At 39.4% G+C, this 17,720-nt stretch overlaps 2 protein-coding genes across 11 annotated transcripts in view; one reads left to right on the top strand and one right to left on the bottom strand.

Moving 5' to 3' along the window:
• Positions 1-3,287: 3,287 nt before the first annotated feature.
• Positions 3,288-13,577, bottom strand: TIGD4 (tigger transposable element derived 4). 3 transcript variants are annotated; one of them, XM_058550204.1, is made up of 3 exons: positions 13,435-13,577; positions 10,665-10,753; positions 3,288-6,120 (listed from the first exon to the last, which is right to left on the bottom strand). In XM_058550204.1, the coding sequence occupies exon 3, from the start codon at positions 5,571-5,573 to the stop codon at positions 4,035-4,037; it is 1,539 nt and encodes a 512-aa protein (XP_058406187.1). In that variant the 5' UTR covers positions 5,574-6,120; positions 10,665-10,753; positions 13,435-13,577; the 3' UTR covers positions 3,288-4,034. The 3 variants fall into 3 exon arrangements, with proteins under 3 accessions (XP_058406187.1, XP_058406186.1, XP_058406185.1); XM_058550203.1 differs by lacking the exon at positions 13,435-13,577 and adding an exon at positions 13,244-13,384; XM_058550202.1 differs by lacking the exon at positions 13,435-13,577 and adding an exon at positions 13,143-13,384.
• Positions 13,578-13,674: 97 nt separating this feature from the next.
• The window catches only part of ARFIP1 (ADP ribosylation factor interacting protein 1), a 133,620-nt gene continuing 129,574 nt past the window's right edge, over positions 13,675-17,720 (top strand). For 2 of the 8 annotated variants that reach the window (XM_058550205.1, XM_058550213.1), the window contains exon 1: positions 13,696-13,895. The gene's annotated coding sequence lies outside the window, so the exon portion shown is untranslated. Of the gene's footprint in view, positions 13,896-16,085; positions 16,644-17,720 lie in introns of those variants that run through there. The other 6 variants (XM_058550207.1, XM_058550210.1, XM_058550208.1 and 3 more) reach the window with 6 other exon arrangements.

Genomic DNA, 17,720 nt, shown 5'->3' on the forward strand with positions numbered 1-17,720 from the left:
ACAGCAAATTGGAAACTAAATTGATTAACATGTGAATACCTTTACTGGTACCAGTTGTTATGGACTGAATGTTCGTGTCACCCTCAAAATTTATATGTTGAGGCCCTAACCCCCCAGTATTTGGTATTTGGAGATGGGGCTTTGGGGAAGTAATTAGGGTTAGATGAGGTCATGAAGACAGGGCCCTCATGATATCATGCGTGCTCTTATTAAGAGACACCAGAAAGCTTGCTCTCTCTCTCTCTCTCTCTCTCTCATGCTGGCACAAAGAAGAGGTCATGTGAGCATACAGTGGGAAGACGACTGCCTGCAACCCAAGGTGACAGCCTTCACCATAAACTGACCATACTGGCACCCAGACCTCAGACTTCCAGCCTCCAGAACTGTGAGAAAATATATTTCTGTTGTTTAAGCCACCCAGTCAATGGTATTTTGTTATGGCAGCCCAGGCAGACTACTACAGTAGTGTGAATATTAGTCTTCTCCCAGACCCTAGGTTACCCTTGGCTCCACAAGTTATCACAGCCCAAGGAAACAATATAATTGACTCAGCTAATGTGACAGAAAGGGCTACTTCAGGATGAGTACTTATTTTATTGAATTGCTCTGCACAGGGATCAAACAGGAAAAATGTAGGTTTCTAAGTCGCCTTACTCTCTCACTCAAAATGAAAATTATTTTTTAGTTCTACAGATAATTTGCATATTTATAAAAACGTTGGCTTCCCTATTTTATTGCATGGAAGAATGTCAATGATAAAATTGTCATTGATGTTTAGTGACCAAAATGTTGACACTTGGGCATATGTGGAAGTAGTAACATGGAGGCACCTTTGTAGTCATTCCTTTTAGTTGTGGAACACTTCCGAGTTTGCCAAAGGCATTCACATGCAAAATTTTCTTTCATCCTCAAAATAAATTCAAATGAAGTGTCAGTCTCATTTATGGACGGAGCAAACTGAGATTCAGAGAAATGAAATGTCTTTTGCAAGGTAGCATAGAACTAGAGCTAGATTTAATTTATTCCATTGAATGAAATTTTTTCTGAGAACTTACTGTGTGTACACTATGGCCCCCAACCTAGGCCCTTCTCTCCTGCGGTGGTAGGATCTCCTCTCAGCAACTGCTGTAGCTTCTTGGCCACCTTATGCCACACTGTACTCATCTCAGGTTGCTCTAAGGCAAAGATCCAGCGCACCATTGGACTCTGAACCTGTGGGCAGATATGTGCTGCTGCCTCTCCTAAGGAACTAATCTCTCGCCCAGTCTCTATCTAACCCCTACTGGGCCAATGACTGACAAGGGCTTCTCTTGACAACTGAGGTGTTTGCTTGGGAAGCTATCCTTGAACTCCCCCTCCCCTCCCTCCCTCCCCCTCCCAGTTATTCTGCTTTGTATACAGGAAAAGGGAGGTTTGACATTTGTCTTAGGTCCAAATGAGAAGCCAGGCAGGCACATGAAACCCACAGGCCTTGATTTACTCATTGTCCTACTTTACCCGGAACCAAACCTTTCTCTAGTGAAGTGAAACAATGTTCCAAATTCAATCTAAGATTTGCTGCTTGATGAAGTAGAGAGAAGTGAAAACATGGTTGAAATAGTAGGAATTTATAAGCCAAGAACAATGAAAATAATGCCACATTTAATTGAAAAACAGCTGAATTGTAAGTTATTTTTTGAAAAGACAAGTGACATTTATTCCCAACTCTGTATTGACCGTGTATAGAGATGATAAATCAGGAGTAAGGTATGCAGCAGTGACTGTCCCAGGAAAAGCAAATTTTTAACATTTTTATTCTGAAAATTGTTTAAATCTATTTATCTTGTAAACTACACAGAAGACTGTACATTAACAACTTAAAGAAAATTTATCTCTGAATTTAAATCTGCAGGCATCTTTTTCTTATTCTTTATAGGAGTCTTGTCTTATTTTTGTCACCTTCAGATTTATTATGACCCCCAAGTGAAAAATGGATCATGTCATATAGGGGGAAAAAAGAGTAGGTGGTTTCTCAGCACTTTGGAAATATTAAAGTTGTTTTCAATATTTTCTTTAGAACTCCACTGGAACCTCTGTGTTAGAGGGGTACAGAATTACCAAATCAGAAGGTCACAGTATTTCCTTAGTAACAGTGTTCTCAGGAGAGATCTGGTGAAGAGAGCTATCAGCGCAGATCCAGCATATTCTCTGAAATATTTCACCCTTCAGCCCCTAAATTCAAGGGAAAAAAACAACAGAATTTTCTTTTATGGAGTATAGAAAAGAAGCATTGTGGAATATAGTTAGAGGAATGCAGAACTAGGTGGCAGGGAACTACTGCATTTTAGTTCTGGTCCTGAGATTTTAACCAAAATCATCTTTCCAGGGTTTAATTTCCCTATCTGTAAAAATGGAGATAATAATTCTTATGTCATAGAATATCTGTAATGATTAAATAAAAAACACTTGATATCAAATGGTATGAAGTAGAGAAAGAAAGAGAGAAAAATTATTGAGGGCTCAATATATGCCAGGTACTCAAGTTACAGCTGGGGTTCTTAAGAGAGAATTAAGGGCCATGATTTAGGTCCATGATTCTATCACAACAAAATTTTAAATCAAATCATTAATAAAAATGCTTTCAATTAAATTTAAATAATCCATATTTCACTCTAAAAGAAACTTTCTTAATTTTAATACATTTTTAAGGCTTACTTTACTAAAACTCAAAAGCAGAGTAAATCAACAGTGGAAAATAAAAATACTTTCTATAAATATTCCCTTCCAAATGTGTCTTTTGTTGACAGACTAATAATAATTCATAACAAAAATAATCTGTATAAGGTTTTATATTTTTTCAAAATACTTTTCAAAGGGGACTCTAAATTAGATGCAGTAAGTTAAATAAGCATAGTATTTAAAATTTAACAACAGAAAAGTCTGAGACATTGTTATATTTTTCTACTGTTTAAAGATTATTTTATGGAGAGTAAATAATTTCATATAATGTTTTAAAATATTGTGTAGACAAAACTTCCTCAAACAGAAATTTAATCCAAAATGTTACCATTAAATTTGAAAAGAAAAAAAAGGATTAAAAACATCAAAATATGCTGAAAGGACGCTCAGTTTAAATCAAGAAACTAATTAAATATTATAGATTAAAAGCTTCAGCTATTAAAATTAGAAAACTATCTAAGAACCACATAAGATATTTTCTTTTTTTGTAACTGCATATGTATCTTCATAGTACTTTTTAAGAGTACTTTTATTAAAATATAAATATCATAAGAGTTTAATAAGTTTCAATAATGCATTTTTCTATTAAACACACACATATACATACAAATATTTAGGAAGAATCCGTATCATTTTCTGATTATAGATGACCAAAAAAATCTGATAAGGTCATAGTCTTTCATTTGACCTTACATAGAAATAACTTGAAAATAGTAAGACATATATTTTTAACCATTTTGGTATATAATTGGGTCAGATTTTATTCTAAGTAGTTTTTCATAATTTCTTATTAGGAAGACTAGCTAGTAATGAGAAAAATAATTTAAAATTAATACTTGATACTTAAGAGTCTAGTTAGAATATATACGTCTTTATAAAAATAAATATCTAAGCAATAGATAGATATTTTGTTTCTTAGATGAGGTAGACAAATTAAAATATTCCAAAACATGATCTGAATTTAAAAGATAAAAACAATAGAAAATAGAAATCACCAGTTCAACCTGTATGAATCAAATAGCTGGAGAGTTCCTTTTACTTTTGACGTATATACCATGTTTCAAGCACAAGGCCTCTGAAATACATTTTCTACTCCCCAAAATCTTGCTAAATTGAAATACATATGTTTCATTTACTTACTCAATATTTAATCTACCTAGGGAAATTTGCTATTCAGACCAAAGACATCTTCAATTAAACCAAAGATTACTAGTTTTTCATTTTTTATGTTTAAGTGGTATTTTCCCTTTATATACCTTATATAGTAAAATACATTAAGAAAAGCTATTATTCTTTAGATGTTGTACGATAAATAGTTATTTAGGTGATAAAGAATTAATAAAAGTTTCAAGATCTGCTAAAGAATTATGAAGCCCATCATTTATATCTTGACTTCTAAGAAAATTTTTAAGAGTATCTAAAGCAGTTATTGCCTCATTTTTTGATGGTAAAGGGAGTTCGGTTCCTAGAGATCCACCATCATCCTCTTCATCAGAAGTATAAAATCCAGTTTCATCTGATTTATTTTCTTTGGTCCATACCGAATCACCATCCGGCACTGCTTCACATGTCTCCAAATCATCATCCAGGGCAGCATATTCTTCTATAGATAAACCTTCAGGAAATTCCACTCCTGCCGCCCGGGCATGCGCAACCAAATCAAGACCAGTGTCTGTCTCTGCATTTGTCTGGTCACTTTCTTCCTTTTGAGATTTGAATCCTGCCTCTTCATAGCTCTTCACAATAGTCTCTGGGGTTACAGCCCTCCAACAGAGATGCAATGTATCAACTGCATCTAGTAAGGAAAACATAAATTCTTTACTGCCTTCAACAGAGCTTAAAAATTTCTTGATAAGACAATGTCGATATCTGATTTTAAGGCTTTGAATAACACCTTGTTTCATAGCTATAAATTTCGAAGATAAACACGATGGAAAGAACGCCAACTCAATGGCCTTTAGGTTCTTTACCTCTGGATGCGCAGGAAAAGAATCAACAAAAATCACCACTCTTCGTTGCTGGGCTTGAAATTTCTCATCAAGCTTCCGCATCCATTGTTCAAATACATCTGAGGTCATCCATGCCATCCTGTTAGCTTCATAATACACAGGCAATGATTTTATACCTTTGAAACACTGTGGATTTCTGTTTTTTCCAACGATGAGCAAAGGAAGTTTCTCTGAGCCATCCATGTTTGCCCCAACCACCAGAGTTATTCTGTCTTTGCATAACTTTCCAATTGAGCATGTTTCTCCTTTAAAGGCAAATGTATTTGTAGGTAACATTCGGTAAAGCAACCCAGTTTCTTTTATATTAAAAACGTTCTTAGGATGATAATCATTTAAATAATAAGGCAGTACGTTTTGCTGCCAGACAGTTGAAGGGTCTACTGACACACCTGTGGCTTCTACAGGTTGAGCTCTGAATACTAAGCCATACCTGGATTTAAAGCGATCCAGCCAACCATTACTGCATTTAAAATCATTATGTCCCAGTTTCTGGGCAAAATCATTCGCTTTTAGACGCAACATTGGACCATTAACTGGTACATTTAGACACTGAGCAATTCGATACCACCTCATTAATGCCTCTTCCAGATCTGTATAAAAAGCAGTTCTCAATCTTTTTCTCTTTGGGTCAAATCTCAGAGATTCAAAGGCTTCTAGAACCTTGTCTTTATTCTTCATAATAGAAGACAATGAATTTTTCTTTATCCCATATTCAGCTGCAATCTCTGCTTTTTTCTTGCCACTTTCTACTGCATTTATAATGTCAATCTTTTCTTCAATGGATAGACTTTTCTTTTTCTTCACTGTTACAGGCAGAGTTGAGGCATCCCCGGAAGGTTCCGCCATCTCAACCAGGGCTTATGTAGAGATTTCTCTTCCTTCTGGCGTCTGTTTCTTTAATTAAATTTCTTTTCCAGTATGATAAAAATTGCTGCTTTCTGTCCCACTTCATATATTAAAAGTTGATAAGTGTCTAATAGTTTTATTCCTCAGGAAATTGATGAGTAAATATATTTTCCAAAGGATCTGAATAAGAAAAATGTTATATGCAGCTAGAATATTTTAGAGGAGAAACTTCCCTCCCGGAACTTTGTGTAGCTCAGTTTATAGTTTCTTCAGAGTTCCAGAAGTCAAGCTAAAATAGAAATCTCATTATGTCAAACTTGTCCAGTCCTGCTGATGTATTTTTGGAACTGCAATCCTTTAAGATGATCTATTTTATCCATGCGTGCATTCAACCTCCTATTAATTCTCCACAGAAGGCCTCAGAGATGAGAAGAAAAAGCATTCAGTAATTTTCACGCAAAATGTTACCCATTAATTTCCATATCTCTTCAGAGTGGAGAAGAAAATGGTAGAATCCTTCTAGGACTTGATATTATATCTTCTGTCTCTTGAAAATGTAAAAAGAAAAAAAAGTAATTTTAGCGATGATATGTCAATTAAATATCAAAAAGAATATTTATACTAATTAGTTATGCTTTTAACAATAATGAAAAGAATGAGAAGATGTTTCTGAAAATACAATAACCAAAGCTTCCAGGAGAAATGCTTACCTCCTAAAGGGCCTCTTAAAAAGCTCTCTAGCTCTGCTCTGTGCATTTGAATTCTCACTTGCTTTCGAATGCTTTGTAATATATACTTCTGAAATAAATCAGACAAATTTGATCTGTTTTGAAAACGTGGGCTTACCAAAATTAAAGAACTAAAAATGATGCTGGATAGATCTTTGGTGGCTATTTTTTACATGAAGTCACAGACTGCCCCTCTGACTTCACTAAAAGAAAAACATAGCCAGACAGTAGTCACAAGGTTCGACTGTTAATAGCACATGGGAGACAGTGTCTCCTTCATAGGAGTCTGGTAGAAAATGCTTCACTAAAAATCAAATCAAGTGATTCCATTACAAATTTTTAAAATCTAAATGCTTAAAAACCTAGTAACTTTTGCATTAATTTTACACATTAGCCAGATGCGCAGAGGCCAGAAATACTTGACAAAATGCACAGGAATAAACAAATTATTAAGAGGATATAATGCAGAAAAAGACTGAGACTAAGAGTGAGAAGGAGTGACTATGGGTCTTAACCTCCTCCTTATCTGTAAAATAAAGGGCTTATCATAGCGTAAGGACATGGGCTTTGGTGCCAGACACACCTGCACTGACAAGCGACTCTGCCATTTAATACGTGATCCTGGGTAGTTTACCCAACCACTTGAAGTCTCAGCTTCCTTACTTGTAAATTAGGGGTCATTACAGCACCTACCTCATAGGGGTTTTGTACATTCAGTGAGCTCCAATAAGAGAGTGTAAAGCACTTAGCACAGTCTTCAGCACCTTACAAGTGTTCAATGAATGTTTGGTGATGATCTCAACATCATCTTCTCTCTAATGTCCCTTCAGCTGTGTCAGTCTACAAAATTTAGAGATTTTACAAAATCCTACTTGCAAGTATAAGCAAGACTCTCACCTTAAACAGATAGTGAAAGCCAAATGTATACTAAGCCAGACAGTACTGTGAGAACAGTCACAGGGCCCCAGATGGGCTGCCTCTACCTTTCCACGTAGCATCTCTCCTACCAGAATCTACAGGCTTTGGGACCACTGCAGGCCACGGTAATCACCTAATTTGATGAGCAGGTGTTACTACTGTGTGAGATAGTGTGGGCATTCCATCCTTCTAGTTTTTTCTCTGTTCCCCCAGGTTTCAAGGTGACACAAGCATTTTTTGCATAAAATTTTTTGACAAAATTCCTCCGCCCTGGCTGTGCAAATCAAAGAAGTAATTTTTATCATAGGGATTAAAACCAATAAAGGAGTTTTTTGTTGTTGCTGTTATTGTAAAAAAAAAGTCTTAATAATAATTATGATAGCCCAGGGCTTTAGTTTCCAAACTGCTTTACTTCCTGTATTCCAAACAGCTCGGGAAGAAGGTAAAACTGGATTTCAAAGCTTATACAGTTATAATACGGTTGAGTGCAGTCCGGAATCCAGGCTTTCTAATGTCAAGTCTACCGTTCTTTTCACTATATTATAGCGTCCCTGAATCACACTGGTATGGCCCCTCTGAGAACAGTTACATAGTCTATGCCCCCAACAGCAAGCCAAGTCAGCATTTACAATGCATATCCAAGCCTAACAAAAAAACAGTATCAGGCCTCCATAGAAGAATAGGCCATTATGAATTCCGTGACCACAAACAGCAACATATCCGACTGCTGGGGAGGCTGACCTTTCTAAGTAAATAATATTTGACCACTCAACTAGAAAAAAAAATCTTGTTCATACGTGGGACCTCCCTGTTCATTTTTCTGCAATTTCCTGTAAATCTACAATTATTTCAAAGAAAAAATTTGAAAATATCTTGCTCTTATTAGTAATATACCAACCTTCAGAAATTGAGGTAGCAAGAATCAATTTTTAAAGAAAAGACAAAACCCAAGCAAAATTACTCTCCAAGAGAAACAGGGGATTTCCCCCTTCTCTTTTCCTCCTTTATTTTGTTCTCTCCTTTCTTCTTCCTTCCTTCCTTTTTTCCTTTTGCCTTATTTCATTTGTCAGAAATAAACCCCATCATCTCAAATAACAAGGATTACAGATAAAGAAATTTGAATTTCCTCCCTTATCCCATTCCAAATAAAGCAATATACATAATCAGAGATTACTGATTATCTTGATCAAATTGAAAATAGTGATATGTTTATTTAAAAAGATACTTTCTTTTTGAGAGTTAACAGTATATATTTCCTTCTAAAATAGTAGTCAAAGTGATAATTTTCCATGATAAGATACAATATATCTTTATTCCTGAAACAATCACATTTCTAATGCCAAACCAGACAAGCTTGACTTTTTCCCTAGAAAAGAATAAGGCACCAATTCTGCCTAGTCAACGAACTGGCATTTTCTATTCTCCCAAAGTATAATTAACGTCTGGGATTTTTTTTAGGGAGTAATGGCAGCAGCTAATGTTTCTCAGAAGTACTCACCCTCTCAATTAAGCTCATTAATCATTCTACCCCTTGAAAATGTTACAGCAGAGAAATGTTGTACTACATGTTAGGGACTATTTTCTCTATGTCAACAGTAAAGCTAACTAAATAGGCAATTCACCAAAAAATTGAACTCCAAACAAAGAGAACAATGGCCAATTCTACTGGTAACAAGAAATGTAAATCTTCTTTCAAAACAGGAGATACCTTTTTGTTTTTGCCTATCAGAATGGCAGTATCTAGTGTTTCTCAGGATTCAGTTACATAGGTTGTTAGGAGGCACAGAAATTGGTACAAATCTCCTGGAGGGCAAATTAGCAATACAAAAACCTTAAAAATGTGCATAACTTTTATCTAGGAAGTCCCTACCTAGGATTTTTATCCCAAAAGAATAATTATAGATGTAAAAATAATCTAGCTTACAAATTTAATCATTTTCCACTGCTGAGTAACAAATTACCACACATTTAGTGGCTTAAAACAACACCTATTTATTATCTCACAATTCTGTAGGTCAAAAGTCCAGGTGGGCTCAACCAGGTCCTCTGCTTAGGGTCTCACAAGGCAGAAATCAAATGTCAGTCAGGCCGGGCACTTATCTGGGAGCTCTGGGGAAGAATCTGCTTCCAAGCTCGCTCAGGTTATTTGCAGAGTTTAACTCCTGGTGGCTGTAGGACTGAAGTCCCTGGGTTTTTTGTTGGCTGTCAGCAGAGACTGCCCTCAGCTCCTGGAGGCCTCCCTCAGGTCCTTGCCCATGGCCCTCTTCATTTCAGCAACAGAGAACCTTCTTCATGTCAAATCTCTCTCATGCTTCAAATCTCTCTCACTTCCTCTGCTGCCACCAGCAAGAGAAAGCTCTCTGCTCTTGAAAGTCTCATGTAATCAGTTTAGGCCCACCCAAATTATCTCCCTTTCAATTAACTCAATGTCAACCGATTAGTAACTTTAATTACATCTGCAAAATCCCTTTTGCATGTAATTATAATCATGGGAATAATACTCTATCATATTCACAGGGGAGGGAATTATACAAGATGAGGAAGATTGTAAGTCATCTTAGAATTCTACCATACAAGAATATTCCTCACAGTGTTGTTTCATAATTATAGACAAAACTGGAAATAACCTAAATGTGTAACAAAAAGGATTAGGTAAATAAATTAAGGAATATCTATATGCTAAAATACTACTGAGCCACTGAAAGAGAATATTTAATGATAGGAGGAAAATTCCATAATATATTAAGTGAAAAAAGCAAAATACAAAACCATATGCCAACAAATACAACACATACTGCAAGTTACACGAAGGCAGAGGCTCATGGCTATTCCTACAGTGCTTAGTGCCCAGTGTAAACAGTAGGTTCTCAATAACAATTTGTTAAATAAATGAAAAAAAGAAATAAATGCATAGAAAAAAAGACATTGACCAAAATGTTGAATGTTAATGGAATTATGAATAAGTTCAGTTTCTTTTTGTTATTATTTTCTTAATTTTTATTTATTTATTATTTTTTGTGTGTGTGAGGAAGAGCAGCCCTGAGCTAACATCCATGCCAATCCTCCTCTTTTTGCTGAGGAAGACTGGCCCTGAGCTAACATCTGTGCCCATCTCCCTCCACTTTATGTGGGACACCGCCACAGCGTGGCCTGACAAACAGTGGTTTGTGCGCGCCTGGGATCCGAACCCGGGCCTCCAGCAGCGGAGCACGCGCACTTAACCGCTACGCCATGGGGCCGGCCCCAGTTTTTTCTTTTTGTAGTTAAAACAATTCTACTCTTATGTTCTGCTCATTTTACTATTCATGGGCTTCTTTAAATGTTCCATTATCAGTATCCTCTAATAAAGGGTCTGTTTCCAGAGAATTACACTGTGCAATCAGTAATTATCTCTCCACAAAAAGCAAGATGTTGATAAAGAGCGATGAAATGTTTGCAACATTACCAGAATTCCCCTAGAAAAGATCTGGAGGCAGCACCTTCTTCTTTCTCTTGAGGAAATAATATTGATAAACAGTATACAGTATTCAACATCTAAAGCAAAGACAAAAGGTCACATGTACATAATTCATTCAGAAAGGAATAATAACAATATCTTTTAACCTGTTGCCTCCTTTCCTTCCTGGTCAATAAATGAAAGATAGACTGCCAGAGTTCTCCACAAGCCAAATGAATAAATGGTACCGGATTTTTCGAAAGCGGAGTAGTAGTCAACAGCAGTGCAAAGGTAAATGAGCAGATAATCCCCATGTCATAAGCACATATGGCAGGCAGTTATTCCCTTTTTTCTTACCTCTCCAAATATAAATGCCAACTGAGAGAAAAGGAGTAATCTTTTATTCTTCCTAGAGAGAATGGGCAGGCAGAATTCCCCAAGCTCCAGGGCAAAAGAAAGAAAAAAAGAAAGAAAGGAGGGAGGAAAGAAGGAGGGAAAAAAAGTCTCCACATAAGCAGGGTTAGGTTTAAAATAAGGTCTTTCAGTTAGTAGAAAAAATTTCCCTGGGGCTGGCCCCGTGACAGAGTCATTAAAGTCTGGCTAGTTTTGCTTTGGCAGCCAGGGTTCACAGGTTCCGATCCTGGGCACGGATCTACACCACGCATCAGCCATGCTGAGGTGGCAACCCACATACAAAACAGAGGAAGACTGGCAACGGATGTTAGCTTGGGGTGAATCTTCCTTAGCAAAAAAAAAAAAGAAAGAAAGAAAGAAAAAAAAAATCCCCAAATCCAAAGAATAACAGGTATGCCTTCCCTTTTCCCAAAGAAAGTGCACAGAATTTCAGTTTTCCATCACCAGCTGAGGTAGCTTCCAGTGTTTTCTTCCAGCATGCCTACATTCTTATTTCCCTTGGGGAAGCAGAAATCATAGGAAGATTAATGAGGGCTAATCATGCACAGTACCAGAATTACACTGGACTAAACAGTACCTAACACAATTAATAACACCTTCACCAAGCAGAAGTTAGCATTAGTTTTAAGTGATTCCAAGTCCATCCGAATTTCTATCAAAACTATTAGCAGCTGCCAAGGAAACTATCCAGCTAAGGACAAATAACTAAAGCAAGTGTCCACCTTTATAATGTAAGACACACCTCTGAGTCTAACAGTCTAATAGTTAGACTAACTTTAGTGAAGCTAAGCATTCCCAAACTCAAGAGACAGCTAGCAGGAATCCTTAAAGCACCAGCCAGCTCAAATAGTTAAGTACACGTTATTCAAGCATCACTGAGCAAGTGTCATGCACCTCTTCTTAGTCACCCTTCTGAAACTCTAAGAATAACACTTGTACTCAGTTACTAAGCACCATTCTGTTCCTATACAATAAGAGCAGTAACTATTCTAGATTGGGATCTATTTCTCATAATTGAGAAGACAGAATGGCTTTGAACAAGAAAATCCACAGTAAACTATAGAACCAACGTTATAGTTTGAGTGAATTGGCATACATATTTGCTCTTTTCTTTTGTTAAGGACAGAGTCACTTAAGATAAGGGTCTGTTATACACAGATTCATTTTTGGGGATTTTAGTAATGTTTTTGTCAGAGAAGGTGTCCTGGAGATCTCAGACAACAAATATTGCTGTTTACTTTTGAAACATTTGTGGTGTCATGGGTATTTACTATTCCCGGATATGGGGAAGAAGATATCTGTACAGGGAGATACTGTTCACTACTCTGGAACTTCCCAGAAATTTGTAGAGGCAGAGTTCTGCCTTTGAGCAGTCATTAAAAATGTTCTGTCAACTAGTGTGACAAGTAAAGGCAGGTGAGAAGTACGGTCTAATGAAGGGTAAATCCCACGGAGTGCACCATTATCCTTAACTTTTCTACAAATGAAATGGCTGTAAAAACAAGCATCAGGACTGTCAAAGTTAAAGCAGTCCAGCACCTTGAAGGGAGAGGTCTGCGGATGGATCAACTGTATGTAATGTAGGTAAATAAGCTTCAGGTATGTCTAGCACCATTGCGGAGCCATCCATTCCCTCCATTCGGCGCTGGGGATAAGGGAGAGCATCCGAAGTACAGATTGGGGCCTCAATTTAGGAAACTACAAAGGGCTCTGAGAGAAGGGATTGTTCAGCGGTTTCTGTAGACAGGGCAGTGATCTACTTAAGAAGTAACGAGGCAAGCAAAGAAATCGGTCATCTGGGTAACGAAAGAGGAGCAGGAAAGAAAAGTATCAGGGATCCACTGTGGGCGAGCGAGCAGAAAAGAAAGTGATCAAAAAGACAGAGCAAGTAACAAGAACTGAGGGATGCCGGGCGTGGGGGTCTCGTCTTCCTGAAGAGGATGGGCGTGAGTGACGTGGCCGGAGGGGGGCCCTCCAGGCACTGGGGAAACGAGGGGGAGGCGCCCGCATCCCGTCTGCTCCCTTAACCCCGCATTCCCTCCACTCTCCCACCCCCCGTGGGGCTGGAATAACCTTCTACGTGCTCTCCGGCAGCTGAGAAAGAAGCTGTGGCTGTCCTGTGATTTGCGTGGCGGCGAGCTACGTCCACCTTTACCCTCCCGCCACCGGCTCACCGTCTGCTGGGGGGACGCCTAACGCGTGAGGCTGGGGTGTGTGAGTGAGAAAGAAGGGATGCTGAGGGCTCCTGGAGACCTCCGACCACTCAAGCCCAGGCCCGCGCGCCCTCCTCTAGCGCCCAGCGCAGGCAGGTGCACAGGACCCGCGCGCACACCCGTCTCTAATCCGGCCGCAGCCAGAAAATTACCCGGGCAACGGCGCCGGCGGAGCCCCGGATGTGGTTGCTAGGGCCTCAGCGGGAGGGGCGGGGCCCGCCTCCTGGAGAGGGGCGGGGGCCCCGGTGGGAGGCGCGCTGGCACCATCGAGACGTGGCTGGGCCGGGACAGATTCAGGGAGAGAGAGGCCGTCCAGGGCCAAGGACACGCTGCTTCCGGTCTCCTCACTTCCGGCTCCGCTGCTTTCGGTGCTGGTGCTGTAGGCTGGGTGGAGAGGCCGCAGGTCTGCGTGTCCGCGGCGGTTGGTCAGTGTGAGGCGGTGACAGCTGCAGTTGCTCCCCGCCCCCGAGGATCCGAGGTGCGTGGGGGGAGGGGAAGAAGGAGAAGGGCCAGGTCGTGGTTCCGCTCACTTCTTGCCAGGGTTGCGGCGACTCCAGGGAGCGACTGCAGGGATAATCCTCGACGTGAGAGCCGCCGGGTTCCCCGAAGGCAGGTGAGGGCGGAGCTGGCCGGCGGGGAAAGGCTGGGCTGAGGTGTTGGCGGGGGCGGACACGTTGCCTCTGGCCTGCGCCGTTCCGGACTTTCCCAGGGCAGTTCTGTCTTTAGTCTGTGCCGTGTCTGCCCAAGTGTTCGGCTTTTGGTTTCTGCCCCTTCGTTCCTCCTGTCCCCCCGAGTGTATCCCGGAAACGGCCGGGTGAAGAGGGAGGACTGGCCCTTCCAGGGCGCCACCTTTTGGCTTTGCATGCATTGGGTGGGAAAAGGGGTTGCAGGATCCAGGTCTTTCTCGACTAAGTCTCGGAGGGGGCCGCCCTCTGGTTGGTGTCCAGCCTTTATTTCTTTCGTCTCCCTGCATCACCCACTTCCTCTCTCCCGCAGGGAGAGGAAGGGAGAGAGCGATAGTCCCCCCGAGAGGTTCCTCGGGCAGTGGGGCAGGGAGGAGCCTTGCCTATGAAATGTCCCAAGCCTGACTGTGCTTGTGAGGCCGGCTAAGGAATGCTGGAGTTTGGGAAGGAAGTTGTGCTGTCGTCTTCTCTTCGTCTTGCCAAGTTACTGCTGTTTACGTGTCTAGGAAAAGGAAAGAGTTTTGTTTGAAAAAGAATCGTTTCTAGACGCTTCTTCCTTTTACTTTATAATTACTTCCTTTGTTTTGTTCTTATCTCCTTGAGTCCTTTGATCTCAGAAACTTTGTAGTTTACACTTCCCTCAGATTCTTTAGCCACTCCTTTTAGGATTTTTGTGCGCCTCCCTTCATTTTCTCCTAGATTAAAGTATATTATTTCTCTAATTCGGTTCTTATTTGATAAGGAAAAATGGAAGGTTTGCAGGACTTTTCATAAACTTGTGCTTTCGCCTGCAAGGGTGTGTTCACGTTTGCCGCTTCGTTAACTTAATTGGCATGGAAATATGCATCAGAATTGGTTAAGTCAGTCCTGTGTTAAGGCTGCAGGAATTGGCCATTTCATTGCTGCTATCTCAGAGTGACTACCACAGACTATACGTTAATGCTGTTTTAATTCCACTTTGCTTCCATTTGTTTATTTTCCTTGCTCAACATGACCGACACCCTCTCCCACCACTACGTCTAACACTCGTTATCTGAGAAAATAGAAAATATTTCTAATCTTATTTTATTTTCCGGATTAAAATCTCTGCCTCAGTTACTTTCATTCTTTTTCAAATTGGTAAATTAATTTCCCATGATTGTGGGTGATACCTTGAGGTCCATGGTCTAGGGGTCATTGACTTTCAGGGGTCTTCCTTCTCCCTACCCCTGAAATTATGTGCAGAGATTTATTTGAGAGTGTTTTTTTTTCTGGGGAGAATGTCCATTTTTTTTTTTATTTTTTTATTTTTTTTTATTTGTGAGGAGATCAGCCCTGAGCTAACATCCGCCAATCCTCCTCTTTTTTTGCTGAGGAAGACGGCCCTGGGCTAACATCGGTGCCTATCTTCCTCCACTTTATATGGGACGCCGCCACAGCATGGCTTACCAAGCAGTGCGTCGGTGCGCGCCCGGGATCCGAACCAGCGAACCCCGGGCCGCCGCAGCGGAGCGCGCGCACTTAACCGCTTGCGCCACCGGGCCGGCCCCAGAATGTCCATTTTTTTAAATCAAATTCTCAAAGGAGATATATAACCTCCAGATAGATTAAAAACCACTCCTTAGATAGTGTCTTGTTGAAGTTAATGCAGACTTTTTTTGTGGAGGTATTATTTTTTTCAAACTGTAAATAGCTTGTTTTGAGCGAGTAGAATGCAGAGATTCTAACTTTATACTGAAATCTCCAACTACTTCAGAACTTTTCAGTGTTACTAAATTCCTTCCTAGACCTACAGAAGGAAGTAAGACTGACTGCTTATTTAGTTCCTGATTTGTGGTTTTGAGGTTTCTTTTTAGGGATAGCTGTTTGTGGTCAATGCTGTGGAGATCATTATTTAATACGTATTAAATATCACCAACCTTCTAGATAGAAGTTCAGAATAAAAAATTTAAATTCTGGTTGTACTTTGCTTGCATTTTCTTGTTTTTCACTCAAGGCATCTACTTTGGGCCTTGCTTTGTTAGGAAGGGCAAATAAGATGTTTCAGTGGTTTGGTCCATAAGGTTTTGGTATGTTGCTGCTTACCTTGCCAGCTCCTTTTCCTCCGTTCTATATTAGGTATTTTAATGATTATTTTCTCTTGTGAATAAGTTAGTATCCTTCCAAACCTAATGTAAGTTTAGAGTGCATGTTTGAACTTACTGATTTGGTTATGAAGTGTTTGTTGATCGAGGATTGAAGTTCTAAATGTTTGACACTTGTTTCAGAGAATGTTAGAACTTGAAGAGACCTATACAGCTCATCATAGTCCATATAGAGTAACCAGTTTCTTCTGCTCAGAAAATAAAATAATTTTCCATCTGTCTAGTATCCTCACTTGGGGGAGTAGAAAACATAACTTTATAAAGAGTAGACTGTGCTTAATTAATTTCCTTCTAAGGTAATGACAAAGTTGGAAGATTATATCTAACACCATAACAGCAATTAACTTCTGTTTGCTTACTGTGTGCCGGACATTATGCTAGGTACTTTACGTAATTATCTTATCTGATCCTCACAGCAGCCTTATAAGGTGACTAAAATCCCCATTTTTATAGATGAAGAAACTGAAGCTAAATGATTAACTGAAGCTACAGTAATCTGCTCAAAATTAACACTGGTGGAGCCAGGATTGAACCTAGGTTGTCTGACTGCAGACGGTGAGCTCTTAAGTACTACTCTAGACTGCTTCTCCCGTGTTTCCTTTACATCTTTTTTGGCATGAGTTGAGGGTATCTGACCTGATTTTCTATCAGACATTAAGAAAAGAAGATCTCTTCCTTTAATCATCAGTGGATGAACATCTAGTTGTATGTCATACCGAAAAGTATGACAAAAAGAAATGAATTTGGAGGAGGCCTGTTTTTTTGAGTGTTATTTGATAGGGTTTTCTCATGGGATGGATATAAATCTGTGTGTATGTGGGGGGCATGTGTGTGTATGTGTGTGTGTATTATGACATGGGAGGAGTGGAAGATGTGAAAATAAAGGTTTTAAGTAATAAACTTGGCATTTTAAGAGTCGGGAAGTATAAATACATTCCAGAATGATAAATTTGGGATGGAGTAAGGAATAAATTCAGGATGGAGGAAGGAGTAAATTCAACAGGGAATTTAAGATAATATGGCTATGGATGGAAAACTAACAATATATGTACAGACTGGAAAGAGTAGGTCCACATGATGGACATAATATAGAAGATGATGACTTAGGGACTGTGACAGTCTAAAAGTCAGATGTGCACCAGCATTAGTTCTAGGATGTATCAAAAAGTCTATAAAGCAAAAGAATCTGAAAATAATCTTATCTTTTGTTTCTACCAGCTTTAGGTAGTCATGGAAGCCACTGAATAGCTCTTGCAGATTCTCAGCTGTTCTCTACAAGACAAAAGTGTATATTTTCTTTTTCTCTTTCCTTTATTCCTTTTCTCTTTCTTCTTCCATCTCTTATTCCCCTCTCCTCCATTACTTCTAAACCTTTGTCTTAGGATGGGTGTGGGCAGGTATTGCTGGCAATTGCCCAAATTTTTTGTGAAAATATGGCAATATCTTTGCCATATTCTCACCTAAGAGTTTTTATTTTGTTTCATTTTTGTACATCTGTGATAGCATTGGACTAGCACCTCCTTGATGTTCAGGCTTGTTCCTTTCTGATCCTTTGGGGAACTGTGATACACTCTCTTTGGAGCAGCATCATAAAAGCAGCAGAGTTGTTGGTGAGGCCTAAATTGTACAGAG

The sequence above is a fragment of the Diceros bicornis genome, chromosome 11, assembly GCF_020826845.1.
Source record: "Diceros bicornis minor isolate mBicDic1 chromosome 11, mDicBic1.mat.cur, whole genome shotgun sequence".
In the NCBI taxonomy this organism is placed as follows: Eukaryota; Metazoa; Chordata; class Mammalia; order Perissodactyla; family Rhinocerotidae; genus Diceros; species Diceros bicornis.

Excerpts from the sequence above, each read along its gene's own strand:
- TIGD4 (XM_058550204.1), bottom strand. The coding sequence starts at position 5,573 with ATGGCGGAACCTTCCGGGGATGCCTCAACTCTGCCTGTAACAGTGAAG.